This window comes from Diabrotica undecimpunctata, chromosome 4, assembly GCF_040954645.1.
Source record: "Diabrotica undecimpunctata isolate CICGRU chromosome 4, icDiaUnde3, whole genome shotgun sequence".
Lineage (NCBI taxonomy): Eukaryota > Metazoa > Arthropoda > Insecta > Coleoptera > Chrysomelidae > Diabrotica > Diabrotica undecimpunctata.
The window spans coordinates 45,507,734-45,527,080 of record NC_092806.1 but is presented as its reverse complement, the minus strand read 5'-3'; the positions used below and the strand labels follow the sequence as shown (position 1 = coordinate 45,527,080).

At 32.5% G+C, this 19,347-nt stretch overlaps 1 protein-coding gene across 1 annotated transcript in view; it reads left to right on the top strand.

Moving 5' to 3' along the window:
* v (Tryptophan 2,3-dioxygenase vermilion) overlaps positions 1 to 19,347 on the top strand; it is a 67,804-nt gene that overhangs the window by 13,340 nt on the left and 35,117 nt on the right. The window contains exons 2-3 of the mRNA XM_072529392.1: positions 5,715 to 5,872; positions 12,562 to 12,692. Of these exons, the coding sequence (XP_072385493.1) occupies positions 5,715 to 5,872; positions 12,562 to 12,692 (289 nt within the window). The remainder of the gene's footprint in view (positions 1 to 5,714; positions 5,873 to 12,561; positions 12,693 to 19,347) is intronic.

The window sequence follows — 19,347 nt, the reverse complement described above, 5'->3', positions numbered from 1 at the left end:
AAAATGCTATCAAACATGAACCGTTTGTAGTCAGTTCAATATTTCAAAATCATTCACAGGAATATTGTGCCGAAATTCCAATCTTCCCAGAATTTAACTCTAATATTAATTTAAAATTCTACCTTTTTAAATTCCATAAAACATTTGATGGTCTTAGTGGCCTCGATAACTTAAAACTTCTACAAGCAAATCTTAATTTCCCAGCATCCACACTAACTACAGCACACTCAGTTCTCCCTATCTTTTATTATGAAACCAACAAAACACAATTTTATACAATTCAATTGGAACCCAGAACAATCACACAAGTAAGACTTCCAGTAAAACAAACAAAAGGCACCATACTTATACCAAAACAAGAAATACAAGGGGCAACTCTAAGAGAAACTCTCAGTGAAGCCTGCAATCAGCTAGCATGGACCGAAATGATCAACAATACTGATGAACCTATTCAAGTAGCACTCACCGATCCTGTTAGAAGCAATCCAATAGATCTTCATGAATATCACTTGTATACCTCGGACATCATTCCAATGGAAACAGAAACAAGAATAGATAGCGATCCTCTCATCAGAACAGATCATCTAAATCCAGAAGAAGAGATGCACACAGACGTTTATGCAGAAAATTTGCAGATATATTCCATAATCCTGATGATACTTTAACATTTACAAATCAAATAAAACACCACATACGAACAACGGATGAAGTCCCAGTTTTCACAAAATCATATCGATATCCACACGTACATCGAGAAGAGGTTCAAAAACAGATCACATCAATGCTGGACCAAGGCATCATCAGACCAAGTCAATCACCCTGGTCATCTCCAATTTGGGTCGTACCAAAAAAACCAGACGCCTCTGGAAAAATTAAATGGAGAATCGTAGTCGATTACAGAAAGATAAATGAGAAGACTATAGACGATAGGTATCTCATTCCAAATATCACGGACATCCTTGATAAACTCGGACGCTGTCAATACTTTTCCACCCTCGATCTAGCCAGTGGATTTCACCAAATAGAAATGGCAGGGGAAGATATACAGAAAACAGCATTTAACGTGGAAAATGGCCATTATGAATACCTTAGAATGCCTTTTGGTTTAAAGAATGCACCCTCTACATTCCAGAGAATAATGGACAATGTGCTTAAAGGACTCATAGGAGAAATCTGCCTAGTATACATGGATGACATAATCGTATACTCAACCTCACTTCAGGAACACATGGTCAACCTTAAGAAAATCTTTGAAAGACTACGAGAAACTAGGTTCAAGATACAGATAGACAAATGCGAATTTTTAAAAAAAGAAGTTGAATTCTTGGGCCACGTCGTAACTCCTGAAGGAATAAAACCAAATCCAAGCAAAATTAAAGCCATCATAGACTATCCCATACCAAATACTACCAAGCAGATTAAAGGATTTCTAGGACTACTTGGATATTACAGAAAGTTCATTAAGGATTTCGCAAAAATAACAAAACCACTCACCTCATGTTTAAAGAAAGATGCCAAGATAGAACACACAGAACAATTCCTAAACTGTATCAAAATCTGCAAAAACCAACTAACCACTTCTACAATATCCGGATTTTACGAAGCCTTTCAATCTCACCACAGATGCAAGCAACTTTGCTATAGGCGCTATCCTGTCACAGGGTCCTGTAGGACAAGACAAACCCATTGCATATGCATCAAGAACACTGAACGAGACCGAGCTTAAATATTCTACCATCGAAAAGGAAATGCTTGCAATCGTATGGGCTACTAAATATTTTCGACCTTATTTATTTGGAAGGAAGTTTAAAATTCTCTCCGATCATCGACCACTTCAATGGCTATTCTCTTTAAAAGATCCGAACTCGAAACTTGTTAGATGGAGACTAAAACTCGAAGAATTCGATTATGCAGTCATATACAAAAAAGGAAAATCCAATACGAACGCTGATGCATTATCCCGTGTCGAAATCCACACTAAAGAAGTAAATACCATTGACGAACACGTAGAAGAAATAATTAGTCTATTATCCAGAAAAGAAGATGACAACATATCTATGATCAACCATCCAAACTCAGTATGTGATCCAGATGAAGAAGATCCTATGGTTAACTTAGACGAAATTATCAAAGAAAAACAAACATCCGGCCTAACTGCAGAAGAAATGAAAGTAATAGACGAACTTCTACAAGAAGAAAACCAAAAGATTGACAGTCAGCCAACAAAATCGCTATACCAACAAGACAACAACACAGATGGTACCCAACATTCTACGGAGGAAAACCCAATACTCGGAATTCCAATCAGCGAAAGACCATTGAACTGTTACAACAACCAAATCATATTCAAATTGGTAAATTACAATCCTGCAAAACCTATAACAGAACAGTGCTTCCTAACAAAGAAAAGAATGCACGTCCAACTAGATAAAAACGACCTGAAAAACGATATTTTTAATTTCTTCAAGAACTACGTCGATACAAAAAAGAAATATGCCATCCTATTCGAAACTGATGAACTCTACCAGTCTGTCTGCAACATACTTCGAGAAACATTCAAGAATTCTGCATTTGATCTTGTAAAATGTAACAATTTACTTGAAGATATAAGCAGTCCAGAAAGACAGAAAACCATCGTACAAGACTATCACCAAGGAAAGACAAATCATAGAGGAATTAATGAAACAGAAATTCAAATCAGAAAACATTATTACTGGCCAACGTTGAAAAAGGATATAGAAGATTATATTAATCTCTGCGATACTTGTCAAACAAACAAATACGACAGAAATCCAGAAAAACCGAAGTTTATGTTAACTCCAACACCAACGAAACCACTGGAAATTGTTCACATAGACACATTTCAAGCAGCAGGACAAAAATTCCTTACCATCATCGACGCATTTTCAAAATACGGTCAAGCGTACCCAATAGAAGGATCAAACGCGATTAACATCTTAAACGCATTCCTGCTATTCATCACCCACCATGGACTACCACATATGATAATTTCTGATAGTGGAACTGAATTTAAAAATGGACTTGTTAAAGAATTCGTGGACACTCACAAGATCTTAATCCACTACACAACGCCTGATAACCCGCAATCCAATGGAATGATCGAACGCTTTCACTCCACAATCATCGAGCATCTTCGAATATTATATATTATAATATTATAGATATATGTCGCATATGTAAATATAAAGAGATCAGATTAAATTTTAATGCGTTATTTCATTTCATTGTATAGAGTAAGTTTAATTATGAAAAGTTTAATTATGAAAAAAAAAATGTTCATGGTATTATACTTTTGAACTAATTTCTTTTGAATGAGAAAGTGTAAATTAAATATGATACCTTCGATACTCGTGAGTAGATAAGTGTTTGTTGTGCATATTTCTAAGGCTTCATTCGGATTATTGACCTCTCCATATACAGTGTTCATATTTCAGCATTAATTTATTGAAAAAACCAATCGATTTATATATTTATGTCAGTAATGCATGTGTAATTAAATCCAGGTATTACATACAGTAAGAAGAAAAAGATTTATTAGATAGAGATAATATTTACCAATAGTATATATTATGTACAAAGTTTTTTTCGGAAATCCTGTCCAGATGTTTTGTTATTTTGTTTAAATTATAATCGATTACAGATGTAAATCAGAAAAATACTTCACTCAGCTTGGGTATATTTTGACAGATTCATTGTCGTAAATACGCAACATAAAAATTCCTAGCTCTCACTATTAATAGCGAGAATTAATTATGAATAGTCTTTTATCGAGAAAAGAAAAATAATGGTAAATAATGGGTATGTATATTCACTATTTTTAATTAACAAAATTTTTAAAATTTTAACTAAAAGTATAAAATAAAATATTTTTTATTTAAAACATAAAACTAGTATTGGCTATGAGTTCATGTGCACAGTTCTACAGTAATTGCCAGCCACTTCCAGTCCTTCAAAGTTTAACCAAACGCAAACTAGCAAAACATAATGTCAAAGCCTGCAAAAAAGGTTTTAATTTCACAGTATACGACGTTTTTATTTTTATACACGCACATTCAAAAAACAAAAAGTTTTATGTTAGATGATGTTTACCGCCTACCGAACTATTCTATTGATAAATCTGCATTATTCCAGTCGTCACAGACGAAAATCCAACTGAACCTCTGAAATTTATACGAACAAGATAAATTTTATTAAACTGTTTATTCGGGCTGTTGGGCCGTTGTCTTCTGTTGAGATTTGTTCTCGACGTTTCGCCAACACTAGGGGTTGGCATCTTCTGGAGATGTCAACCCCTAGTGTTGGCGAAACGTCGAGAACAAATCTCAACAGAAGACAACGGCCCAACAGCCCGAATAAACAGTTTAATAAGTTAGACGATGGCCGTGAAAGCCTAACGCAATTTATCAAGATAAATTTTGATGAGAATGTCAATTTTGAGACATTAAACAAGATTCAAAGAAGTTTGCTACTCCTACGCCTCGTAGGGGGAAAACATCGATTTCCCAAAAATGTGTACGCAGTAGAAAAAAATATTTCAAACAACAAATGTTAATGAGATAATTCTAATCAAAAATGTTTATTAGCACTTTTTCTTTACAATGATTCGTTCTCTCAGAAGCAGCGCTTAAAGCGACCGGTGATTTTGAATGTCAGTTACGCGCGAAATCAATTTTTTAAATAAAATTTCAACTCGACGGTAAAAATTCTTATCTTATCCACAAAATCAAAATGCGTTTTAAAGTGAAAAGAATATCTTTCGTATGCAGTTTTTGAATTATGCCGCAAAGGAAGTTATTTTCTATAAAGCTGTTAAATAAACATTGCACGATTTTTGCCGTTTTCTACGATTTCCATAAGATTAATAAAATTTATCACTTTCATTCACTGGTCACTATGAAGTTTCTATTCTTAGAGCAATGAATCACTAACCCTACCAAATTGGTGCAGTTTGATGGACCTCAATGAAACATACTATTCATTTCGTTAGATTGCCAAGAAATTTTAAATTGAGATCAATAAATATATTAAAATCAATAAAGAATGATGAGGTGGAAATAATAATTTTTGGAAAATGCCTTTTCCAATGTGCATTTCGAAGTGATGAAAAATGATAAATTTGTAATTCGGAAATAATTGACGGAAATGAGTTTAATAATACTACTTAGTTTTTGGGATCACCAAACTGTTTTGGAATCAGCTCATTTTTATCGATCTAAAAATGTCCTAAAATACAGGGTGTTACATTTAAAAAAATGCATGACGTCATCACTGTAATGTGTGTATCACCTTGTATAATAAAATTTTACTGTAAAACGTAGAACATTAAATTTAAAAATCAACGTGTTTTAGATTTTTTTAAAAAGGCTTTTCATTTAGGAAATATCGAATTTATTCCATACTTTACGGACACACTATATATATATATATATATATATATATATATATATATATATATATATATATATATATATATATATATATGTGTGTGTGTGTGTGTGTGGTGTATGTATGTTTAGCTTACTTGGTGTTGTTACTTTGTAGCATATCTTCTCTTGTAGAGAAGATATGCTACACAATTTTTGTACAACTGTGATCGATTCTTGCGTTATTGAATTGATAAAACTATAGCTATTTAATCAATTTTATAAAGGTTTTGCTTTTTCCCTTCTTTAATTTTATTTAATTTTTATTAGTGATTTCTCTCAAGATGGAGATCAACTGGGTGACGAAGCTGGTATGCTATATGGAGAATACCTGATGCTAGACAAAATCCTAGGAGCCCAAAGACCCTTATCAGAAACTAACAGTGCATTGGTGCACGATGAACACTTATTCATCATAACCCACCAAGGTAAGAATATTTGGCATTAAAATATTTTTGTAGTGATTAAATATTTTTAAGTAAATCGATTTTTTTTTATATTCATGCCTTTGTTGATCTTCATTCCTAAGAAGAATTAAAACCATCCTTAGAGATGGAGTTAATAACTCAGCTTAAAAATAATTGTCGATAAGAAAAAGTTCACTTTAGTTATACAGTGTTGTAAAAAGGTATTTCATAAATTAAATCACGCATTCCGGGGACAAAAGTTAATTGAATGAATCCAACTTACTTTAGTACAAAAGTTACAACCCTTTACACAAAAAAAGTTACAGCCCTTTGAAGTTACAAAATAAAATTGTTATTTTGCATTATCTCCTAAACTACTTTTGTAATAAAAATGGACACGTTACTTTCTTGTTCTGAAAGCATTTTTCATTGAAAAGAAACAACTCTAAGCGCACAGAAAAATTTTAAGTGTGGTGTACAGTCCTAAATCTCTAGTGTGGTGTACAGGCCTAGTTGGCCATAAAATTACAATTAGTTTCTATGGATACAATAACTACAAACGGTTCCATCAATAATAGTCAATAATTTGAAGCTATTATTTATTGTGTTAATAAGATTAATATTAAAAATTTTGATATTATAATGGCTTACACATTTCCGGAAATGGCAGATATGCATTTAACTTTGGGTAAGTTGGATCAGATTAAAATATGATTTCAATAAACTATCGGGAATATCGTAGGTGAATGTCAAGGAAATATTGCAGCAGCCGCAAGGCGTTATGCAGTACAATACCCCAATCGAAATACACCCGATAGACGATTATTTCTGACCATTGATCGTTGTTTACGGAAAACGGGTACATTCCAACCGCAAGTTGCTGGCAATAATGGTCGTCCAATAATGGATGCAACTGATGAAGACATTTTAGAAATCATTGAAGAAGTCCCTGGAATAAGTACAAGGGCAATAGCTGCTCAACTAAATGTTCCCCACGTAACGTTTGGAGGCGTTGAAGGATCAGCTACGTAAACCCTATCACTTAACAACGGTTTAAGAGTTATTGGTTAAAGACTATCCTAAAAGTATTGGATTTTGCGATTGGTTGTTAATGGAAAATATTCGAAATGTTAATTTTATTAGAATTATTTTGTTTACCGATCAGGCTACCTTCAGTAGAAATGGAATAACAAACCATTATAACGAGCACATTTGGACCGACGAAAATCCTTACGCCAAAAAAACGACTCATCACCAAAGGAATTTCAAAGTTAATATTTGGGCAGGAATTGTGGATAACAATCTAATAGGCCCAGTATTTCTTCCCAACAATTTAAATGGTGATAATTATTTGCAGTTCTTGGCAAACGATTTACAAGAGTACTTAGAAGAAGTAAATATTGCAATAAGGCAAAATATGTGGTTTCTATAAGATGGCGCTCCAGCCCATTACAGTAATGAAGTCCGGGAATACCTTTGCAGGCAGTATCCTGGTCGGTGGATTGGAAGGGGTCGTGACGCATCTATTTCTTGGCCACTTAGTAGTCCAGGTCTTAACCCCATGGACTTTTGCCTTTGCGGGTTTATAAAAGAGAAAGTGTATTCTGTAACAATAGAGGACGAACAACAATTAAGGATTAGAATAATTAAAGCTGCAAATCAATTTCGTAAGAAAAATATGATTTTTCAGCGTATTCGGTTTTCCTTATTAAAACGATATCCTTATTAAAACGATACCGAGTGTGTATTGAAGAAAATGAGGGTCATTCTGAACATTTATTGTAATATCATATTTATAGAGGTTATAGACATTTTTTGTACTTGTTAATTCATTTAAGCCTGTTATTTAGTTCCACGTAATTTTTTACAGGTTAATGAAAATGGCCGTAACTCAATAAAAACTGTTTTTTGAAAAAAGTGATAAGAGGCAAAAAAATTTTAAAAATAATGTGTTAAACTAATTATGCCACAAAATTCATTTGATTTTAACGTACTCAAAAGTTTGGGGGGGCTACACACCCCCCTTAAAATTTTTCTGAGCGCTTAGATTTTGTTGTTTCTTTTTTTATGAAAAATGCTTTCAGAACAATAAAGTAATGTGTCCATTTTTATTACAAAATGTCAATTAGTTTAGGAGATAATGCAAAAAAAAACAATTTTTATTTTGTAACTTCAAAGAGCTGTAACTTTTTTGGGTACACTTTTGTACTAAGGTAAGTTGGATTCAATCAATTTATTTTTGTTCCTAGAATGCGTGATTTAATTTATGACATATCTTTTTGAAACACCCAGTATACGAGACGAAAATATGTACTTTTTAAAATGTTCCCCAAGATAATCACCTGAAATGTCAATATATTTTTTATCAACGAATGTAATTATTTACTGAAATATATTGATTAATTTTCATTCATGTATTCTGTTAGTATAAAAATTAATCCCAGTAATAATTCTTAATAACTACGCAATTCGCAATCTGCGGAAAGCGTTGACCAGCGTGCAATATTTTCAGTTTTAAAGTTATGAGTCCTAGTGAGCCAAATGTAGAGAATGGGAATGGATATTACAGTATTTTATACCATCAGAACATCATAAACCTAGTTTGTCTTGTAAGTTTTGCGAATAGTTACGTTGGTCTAATTGTGAAGATTTTGGATTGTAAACCTTTTTTACGAAGAAACTTATAACTAAACGATACTCGATTTTTTCCAATTTCAATATTATGTGGACCCTTATTTCTTCAAACGAATGGCTGCTTGAGAAGCTGAGCTGCCTCCAGCTGACTTGAGACGCCGAATATACAGTGTGTAAAAGCCAAATGGAATAAATTCATTATTTAGGTTACTGTACATATTTATAAAAAATCCCGAAACACGTCAAATTAAATTATAACTTGACATTCTTTAACGTGAAAATGCAACCCCTCAACCCCCTCAGAATGACAGGTACAACCCCCAATTTTTAAAATAGGAAGTATAGGCTTGTGATATATCGTTTGAAAGGTTTTTTCATTCTCCATTCAAAAATATTGTCGCTTTCAAGTTTATTAAGATTAATTAAGATAAAATAAATTAAAATCATGTGGTTACCGAAATTCGCTAAAATATACTCAAAACTTATTTCCCGTTTAGGTCTTGATAATGAGAAAGTGAACAAAAACCATAGCAATGTGGTTTTTAGATGGTAACCATTAAAAAACTTTAAAGAATTTCCGTGACAAAGTTATTTTAACACGAATTAGTAAATTGTTTTATTTAAGTTGTCAGTATTTTAATTTAAGTAAAAAGTTCGTTCAATTCAATTCTGAAAAATGGTTAGATTAACGGAAATGCATAAAATAACAGTTTTACAAATGATTGGTTACGGAGATAACACCCGAACACAACAAGAAGTAACTCGCCTATTTCATGAGAAATTTTCTAATTTACCGCCTATATCCCAAGGAACAATAAGTAAAATAGAGAAGCAGTTTCGCGAGTTTGGTCATGTAAGGTAGATAAAAAAGCAGCTGCCAATGCACTGAGTGATGAACTCAATTTATATCTGTTGCTTGAGTTTCAGGAAAATCCACATACATCGAGTAGACAGGCATCCACTACATTCAATGCTAGCCATATATCGATAGTAAACATATTAAAAGAAAATAAATTGCATCCCTATAAGATGATACCTACTCAGGAGCTCATGGAAGACGATTTTGGTAGGAGAACTTTTTTTTGTGAACAAATAACTTAACGGTCATGCTAATCGGCAAAATTGCCGCTACTGGGCCACGGAAAATCCTCACTGGATGAGAGAAGAACACACTCAATACCCTCAAAAGGTTAATGTTTGGGCAGGGATTGTAGGAAACAATATCATTGGTCCCTTTTTCATTGAGGGCAACTTGAATGGCAATAATTATTTGGCACTACTTCAAAATGATGTCATTCCAACGTTGGCAAATTTATATCCTGATCCAGGAAACCCTCAAGTTCCAGCGAATACGATATGGTTTAAGCAGGCTGGAGCACCACCACATTACCAACTTAATGTCCGGCAGTACCTCGATACAATATTTCCCAATCGGTGGATAGGGAGGCGAGGATCGATTGAATCCCTAATCCCTAAAAAAGGCGACAAGACGAAATGCACTAACTACAGAGGAATCACGTTATTAAATACAATGTACAAAATATTAACTAATTTGATCAGACAAAGAATAGAAAAAGAAACTAGAACAAAAATAGGTGAATACCAACATGGATTCAGGGAAGGTAAGTCAACAATAGATGCAATACACATTGTAACGCAAATCGTCGAACAAAGTTAAGAGCACGGAATATATCTACATATACTGTTTATTGACTACAAGCAAGCTTTTGACAGTGTAATAAGGGAGGAGCTAATTAAGGATATGAGTCAATTAGGCATCCAAGAAAAACTAATAAGTCTCACGAAAATGACGATGAAGGAATCCAAGGCACGAATCTTAACAAGGGAAGGCCCGTCAGATGAAGTACACATGGAGGTAGGTGTCAGACAGGGAGACTCCCTGTCAACAACATTATTTAACATTGCCATAGAGGGGGCAGTAAGAGCAGCCAAAATTATGGGAACGGTTATCGAATCTTCAGCCCAACTGATAGCGTATGCAGACGATATTGCACTGGTTACTAGAGATTTAAAAACCATGCAGAACATAATATTAATACTAGATAAAGAAGCAAAGAAGAGAGGGCTAGTAATAAACCAAAGCAAAACGAAATACCTCAAGTGTTCAAGAGAGAATACGAACATAGAGAAAGAAATTAAGCTTGGTGCATATACATTTGAAAGAGTACACCGTTTCAAATACCTGGGAGTGATGGTGAATGACAGAAATGATAGAACGGATGAAATAAATGAACGCATCCTACTGGGTAATAAAACCTACTGGAATTACCAAAAATTCCTGAAAGAAAAGTACATTAGTAAGAAAACCAAATTAAAAATTTACAAGACTGCAATCAGGCCAGTGATCACCTATGGTGCAGAGACGATGTGCCTAACACAAAAAGATGAAATGAGGTTGGAAATTCTAGAGAGAAAGATAATTCGACGAATAATGGGACCGGTGGGAATAAGTGTAGGCTAATTTAGAAGATTAACCAATGAAGAAATTAAAGAAGTCATCGAGGGTGAAGACATAATCAAGTTCGTGAAGACGCAAAGGCTCAGGTGGCTGGGACACACAGAAAGAGCTTACCCAGACTCTACCCTAAAGCGAATAACTCGATGGAGACCAACAACAAAGAGACCAAAGGGGAGACCCAAAACAAGATGGAGAGATTAAGTCTTAGGAGACATAAAAAAGCTGAGAATCTACAATTGGAAGGAGCGCTGTAAGGACCGGAAAGAATGGAGACGCTGCTATAATAATAAAAAAAACAACAGCGGACTGATTCTCCGCAATAAATAAATCAGAGAGCCCAAGAGGGCGGCAAACACTCCGTCAGGAGTGAATAAGCCATGATGAGGATGTTGCCAAGACGTTCGCGGTGAACATTTTGAACATCTACTTCATTAGCATTCATAGTTCTTTTTCGTGTTCTACATTTTATTACGTTTTGCATTAAATTTTAGTTTTTGATTGTATTGTAGCGAATTTCGGTAACCACATAATTTTAATTTATTTTATCTTAATTAATCTTAATAAACTTGAAAGCGACAACATTTTTGAATGGAGAATGAAAAGACCTTTCAAACGATATATCACAAGCCTATACTTCCTATTTTAAAAATTGGGGGTTGTAAGTGTCATTCTAAGGGGGTTGAAGGTAGGGGTTGCATTTTCACGTTAAAGAATGTCAAGTTATAATTTAAATTTCACGTGTTTCGGGATTTTTTATAAATATGTACAGTAACCTAAATAATGAATTTATTCCATTTGGCTTTTACACACTGTATAAAAATAAATGGCTAAAGGATCACAATTCGTTAAATTTTCCGTGTATGAATTGATATCAATACACTATTATAACGTTATTTCTGTATGCCCTACGTCTTCAGACAGTTTTTGCAGCTAACACTGGAATAGTGGAAATAGTTAAGATACATTCGCTGGCTTTCCGTGTATGAGTTTGTATCTACCTGTCTATTGATACTAATTTATACACGGAAAGTTTGACGAGTTGGGCTCCTCTCGCCATTTATTTTTATATATTCAATTTATCAAAGCCGTGGCAAAGCTCTTGCTGAAATTTGCAAATCGTTTACACATTTCGTACAGCTAAAAAGTGGTGGTAAAAACATTTATTTACAACTCAAAATCCTTCTGTAAAATTACGGGTACTTTTGATTTGTAAACATTTAGAATAAATTTCAAACTATTGCTCAAAAATATATATTTTTTTAAAGGATAAGCTGATAATTCTTACACAAATCTGAAAGAACTTGAAAGTTATTCTGGTACGATTAGATAAAAAGTAGGAATATATTTTTATTTAATTTCCAGCTAATTTGTTTATAGTAATTTAAAACAGTAATTAATTTCACTGAAAAGATAAAGTCCTTAAGTTTTATTATACAGTAGACGATTAATAAGAAGAGAATAAAAAATTAGAATTTTTTGGGAAAAATAATATATTGCTTTAACTGTTTTAACAAACAACATTGTTTACTATTATATTATTAAAATATTGCATATTTGTAAAAAACTACATGTCCTTAATTCATTTTACATTTTTTAGCGTATGAACTCTGGTTCAAACAAGTTATATGGGAATTGGATTCTATTAGGCATATTTTTAGTTCAATATTAGAAGAATCCAAAACCTTAGAAATTCTGCGGAGGCTGAATAGGGTTGTACTTATATTAAAGGTAAATATGTATTTTATTTTAAATTATAAATAATACTAAATAGATATTATATTAAATAATGAATTGTTATAAAATTATAATAATAATAATTAATTATTATAATAATTATTATAAAATTAATAGCTTATTAGAAAATATGAGTATTTATTTATTAGACCTTGTGGACAAATTTTATCAGTTTCATAAAATATCGGTAGACTCTGTGGTATCTTAAAATTGGCACTCAGGGAAAGAGACCAGTTGGAAAGCCAAGAAAACGCTGGGAAGACACAGTAAGCACGCACAAGCCCTTTTAGGAGTCCGTGTATAAACAAGATCAGCTGCAGACAAGCAAGGGTAGAGGCAAAAAATAAAAGAGGCCACTGCTCAATTTGGGCTGTAGTGCCGTAGAAGAAGAAGAAGAATATTTTAATGTTAAAATATTCCTAATAAAAATGTACAAGTTAAATTGGTGAGAAATGGGAACAAGAAATATTTCTTGTAGGGCTTCTTCTCATGGCGCCGTCTCCTTTCGAAGGTTGGCGATCCAAATGGCAATTATAGTCTTGGAAACTGCTGCGCGAAAGATCTCTGCGGATGAGCGGTCGAGCCATCTCCTCAGGTCTTTCAGCCACGAGTTCTGGCGTCTTCCTACTGATCTTTTGCCCTGTACTTTTTCTTCCAGTATAAATTGAAGTAATTCATATATTTCGCCTCTCAACACATGACCCAAGTATTGCATTTTCCTCTCTTTGATTATTCTTAGTAATTCTTTTTTTTACACATGCGACGAAGTACCTCAACATTAGTAACTCTTTGTACCCATGGAATTCTCAACATTCGTCTGTAAATATGCATCTCAAAGGCATCTATTTTTTTTGCTATTTCAGAGTCCATTGTCCAACTTTCACAGCCATACAGTAAGAAAGAAAAAACGTAACATCTGATCATGCGGATTCTAAGCTGTAGACTAAGGTCTGATCTTGTAAAAAATGTTTTCATGCTCATGCATGTTTTCCTTGCTTGTTCGATTCTTGATAGGATTTCTTTGTTTAGATTACACTGACTATTGATATTTGTTCCCAAATATTTTATGGAATTTACCTGTTCTATTATTTGACCCTTGGCATACACCTGTACGTTTATTGGTGTCTTTGAAAATACTAAAATTTTAGTTTTGGAAACGTTTAGATGTAAACCGAACATTTCGCTGTGGTGAACTACCGCATTTATTATATTTTATAGTTCTTGTGCGTTGCTTGCTATTAAGACGGTATCATCAGCATATCTGATGTTAATCTTAATTCCGCCTTGGACCTCGTCTAATGCTTCTCTGAATATAGACTCCGAATACAAATTAAAAAGTAGCGGTGATAAGACGCAACCGTGTCTTACTCCTCGTCGGATTTGTATGTCTTCGGATATTGTGTGCTCTATTTCAATTGTTGCCGTTTGGTGCCAGTATAGTTCTGAGATAATTCGCAAGTCTTGTTCGTCAACTTCAGTTGTTCTCAGAATTTCGATCATCTTTTGATGGTTAACGCAGTCAAATGCTTTTCGATAGTCAATAAAACATGCATATACATCTACATTTATGTCTCTGCATCGTTGCGTTAACATATTTAAAGCAAGAAGAGCCTATCGTGTTCCCAATCCGTTTCAAAATCCGAATTGAGTGTCACTCATCTGGAACTCGCACTTCTTGTAAATTCGTGTATGGATAATTTTGAGCAAAGTTTTAAGGACATGAGAGATCAAGCTTAATATTCGATAATCATCGCATTGTGAGGAATTCGATTTTTTTGTTACTGCTACGAATGTTGATTTTAGTCAGTCTGTTGGTATTTTACCTGTGTCATATATCTTATGGAATAGTGCTTTTATTAAATCTAGGCTTTTACTTTCGTTATCTGCAAGTATTTCCACATTGATATTGTCTGGACCGGTGGCTTTTCCATCTTTCTGAGATTTTACTGCGTGAATCACTTATTTTTTGGTTATTTCTGGGCCTTTTTCATTTATTCGATTATCTGTGGTGGTGGAGAACAGGGTCTATCGTCTTCAAAAAGAGTTTGTATGTATTCTTTCCATCTCTCTAATTTGTCTTCTGTACCCATAATTATTTCGTTATTATCATTTTTTAATATTGTTGCTTGTCTCTTTTGTCTACCTGTCATTTCTTTTACTTTTTTATGAATATTAAAGGTGTCGTATTTTTCCTGAAGTTGTTCGATTTCTCGGCATTTTGTTGACATCCAGTTTTCTTTCGCCTCCCTGCACTTTTTTCTAATGATTTTGTTGATTCGCTTGTTTTCTATTGGGCTTGTTTTATGTTTTCGTCTTACGTCCATGAGGTCCATGATCTCTTGCGTTATCTATTTTTGTTTTTTGTTGTGTTTTATGAACCCGACGTCTTCTTCTTGTATCTTTGTTATTTTTGTTTTTAGAGCAGTCCATGTTACTTCAATGCCTGTCTGTACCAAGTTTTCGATCGTTTTTATTTTTTCCTCAAGCTTGATACTTATTTCTTTTTTCTGTTCAGGGTTCTTCAGTTGTGAGATGTCTATTTTTCTTGTCACTATTTTCTTTTTGACTTTCAGAAATCTTTTTAATCTAAAATCCATCATAACTGGATTGTGATCGCTATGTATATTAGCTCCAGGGTATGTTTTCGTAGATTGTATGTATTTCTTAAAGGTGTTATTGAGCAAAATGAAGTCAATTTGATTTCTAACAGTTCTATCTTTTCTGTTTGCAAGTGATTTCCATGTGTATACCCTTCTAGGATGTTGTTTAAAGAAGGTATTGGGTATTAACAGATTGTTTTCTACGCAGAATTGTAGAAGTCTATCTCCTCTATTATTTCTGGTACCTAGACCGTATGCTCCTATGTGGTCTCCTTCAGTACCACGACCAATTTTAGCAAAGTCACCCATGATCATCGTTATCTCACCTCTTTTTGTCAGTCTCATTATAGCCCAGTCTGGTTATACAAAAATCATCGATTTCACGGCAAAATGTTTCGCAGATATCTGAAGCTTTTAAGACATGGGTGGGGGTTACTAGATGACGAAGAGATAAAAAGATACTCCTATTTTTACCTTGCGTTTTTTTTAAACAAAAATTTATGGTCAGAATTTGATTTTTTATCTATAAGTTTTTTTCCTTATAATTTAAATAAACAATATTTATATCATTTTTTCATATCAGTAATATCTTTATTTTCCCGTTTTTTCAATTAAAATTAATAAATAATTTACGGAGATATTTGCAAAAAAAGCAGTTTTTTTGCACTAATTTATTAATTTAATTATTTTTTTTATTAACAAACTAAAATATGATTAATACATTTCAACATTGAGGAATTACCGTCCTTTAAATTTGTACGAAATTTCCCCCCGATCGGCCAAATAGTTTAAAAGTTATTCAATTTGTTTATCCCTGGAACTAATTATTTAAACCATTGAACTTGCCCTACGAATGATGCTAGATACATCTAACAAATTTCATAGGATTCTTTAAGACTTATACTATCTCAAAAGTTAAATAAATATTGAGTTTTCATCGAAATTATTTACAAAATAAAAGTTTGAAAAAGGGGTATGTTTTTTACTTATAAACAATTGTAATAACTTGTATATTTTTCAAGCTACAGACTTGTACGTACAACCATTAGATAGCTGGTAAAAAAACTCATATTCAACAAAAAAAATAAACCTTTTATAAACAATAGGAACGAAGTTAGCGACAATTTTTTTGTTAATTATATCTCCATTGTTTATAAACATTAAGAAGTAAAATTTGCACAAATTTTGAATGAAAATCTAAACTTTATATTGAATTTTATAGCTATAAAATTCATCCAATTTTTCGAAAGTTAAAACCTTTCGAAACTAAGTTACTTTCGAAAGATCGACATAGGAAAGTGGAAGGGAAACTGTTTTAGCTCCTGGCTGCAAAATTTAATATTATGGTTACGGATTTATCATTCAAAAGCTTTAACATTTCTGTAGGAATTTCATCAGGTTCATTTGCTTTTCCATTTTTAGCGTTTCTTATTGCGTATTCTACTTCTTCTTTCAATATGTCTCGCCCAGTTGCATTGATTATCTGAGTCAAGTTGTTTCTATCATCTTTAAATAATTCATTCAGGTATTCTGTCCATCTTTTTATTTTATTCTCTAGATCTACAATAAGACTTCCATCTTTGTCTTTAAGTTTACCTATTTGGCATTTCTTTATGCTTCCTGTTTGTTATTTCTTTTACATTTTTGTGCATATTGAACGCATCGTACTTTTTCTCATAGGTTTCCATTTCTTCACATTGTTCTTTAATCCACTCCTCTTTGGATTCTTTTATTTACTTTTTTATGTGTTTATTTATTTTTTTGTATTTGTCTGGGTAATTCTTCATCTCTCTTCTTTGTTCCATTAAGTCTAGTATATCTTGTGTAATCCACCCTTTATTTTTTGTTGTTGTTTTTGTAAGATGTTTCTTTTCTGCTGTTTGTATAGCTGTATTTATGTACTTTAATTTTTGGTTAACGTTGTTTGTATCGTTAATTTGTTGCTGCTGTATTTGTTATTACGAATCTTCACTTTGGCAAAATTAAATCAATCGATCTCCTCTGTCATTTCTGTTTCCAAGCCCATATTTTCCTACTTGTTCTCCTACCTTACCTTGACCCACCTTGGCATTAAGATCGCCCATTAATATGTTAATGTATGGAAAGACTGACTTAATAAGTTAAGACAAACAACCTGCAACAAAAAGGTTCAGACTTGACAGTGAAGTCGAATAAATGAACCAAATTTATTAAACCAATGTATGTAAAGAACATAAAAAAAGTAAAGTTCAATAAACATTGCAAAATTTAATAAGGCAAGTGATAAAAAAATCGACCTATTTTATCAAAGCAGTAAGGAAGATTAGATTAATATTGTATATCATATTTGTAACAAAAATAGAATAAAAATAAATATTGTTAATTATAAAAATACAAACAATTATAATTAATATAAGGAATATAATAATATAATGAATAAAAAATTACCTGAAATTTAATTTATAAAATATATAAGTATTATTACATCATTGATATAAAATGAAAAAACATATGTTGATTTTCCGGGATTTTCGGAGATTTATGGGGGGTGAAAATTATGTCATCATTATTAATACTGCGACAGACTATTCGAGCAAATTAAAAAAAAAGTAAGTATTTAGGGTAAATTTCAAATGGACCCGATTTTTCCGAGTTGTCCCAAATTTTCCGGCCACTGAAAACTATGTAGTTATTCATATTTCGACTAGCTACCCCAGATTAAAAAAAAGAGGCTTGCAGCTGCAAAGGAAGCCGAGATAATGTGAATTTTTCCTACGTGTTGCAATTTGAAGTTTCGATGCCGAAAAAAAAACGGAGCTGAAACAGATATCCTCTCCAGTTTCCTATTTCAGTTTCGAAAAATTAGGTAAATTTTATAGCTATAAGTTTCAATATAAAGTTTAGATTTTCATTCAAAATTTGTGCAAATTTTACTTCTTAATGTTTATAAACAATGGAGATATGATTTTTTTAAAAATAGTCACTAACTTCGTTCCTATTGGTCATGGAAGATTTTTTATTTTTTAATGTGAGCTTTTTTACCAGCTATCCAATGGTTGTACGTACAAGTCTGTAGCTTGAAAAATATATAAGTTATTACAATTGTTTATAAGTAAAAAACATACCCCTTTTTCAAACGTTTATTTTGTAAATCATTTCGATGAAAACTCAATATGCATTTAACTTCTGAGATAGTCTAAGTCTTAAAGAGTCCTATGAAATTTGCTGAATGTGTCTAGCATCATGCATAGGGCAAGCTCAATAGTTTAAATAATTAGCCTCAGGGATAAACAAATTAAATAACTTATAAAATATTTGACTGATCGGGGCGAAATTTCGCATAAATCTAAAAGATGGTAATTCCTTGATGTTTAAATGTATTAATACCATTTTATTTTGTTAATAAAAAAATTAATAAAATTTATAAATTAGTACAAAAAACTGCTTTTTTGCAAATATCTCTGTAAATTATTTATCAATTTTAATTAAAAAAACGGGAAAATAAAGATATTCTTGACATAAAAAAATGACATAAATATTGTTTATTTAAAATATAAAGGAAAAAATTTATAGACAAAAAATCAAATTGTGACCATAAATTATTGCTTAAAAAAACGCAAGGTAAAACTAGAAGTATCTTTTCATCTATTCATCATCCAGTATCCCCCACCTATGTCTTAAAAGCTTCAGATATCTGCGAAACATTTTTCCACCTTTTTTTTAACCAGACTGGGCTATTATTTCATCCATGTTGTTTTAAAATTTTTCGATTTCTTCGTCTGACTTGACACTTGTTGGAGCATAGACCTGAATAATATTTAGCTTTCTGTGAGTTGTTTGTAATTTCAACATTACTACTCTACCATTTAGAGGGATGAATTCTATGACTGATTAAGCAATTTTGTTCGACACTAATATAGCAGTTCCTTATTGATGTTCTGTAGGGCTAACACAAGAATATATCTGGCGAAGGAGGACAAATAATAAAGTAATTATGGAAATGTATGGACAACCAGCAAGAACAACATTTGGTAAAAGACAAAGACTAAGTGGCTGGGACCAATCTCTAG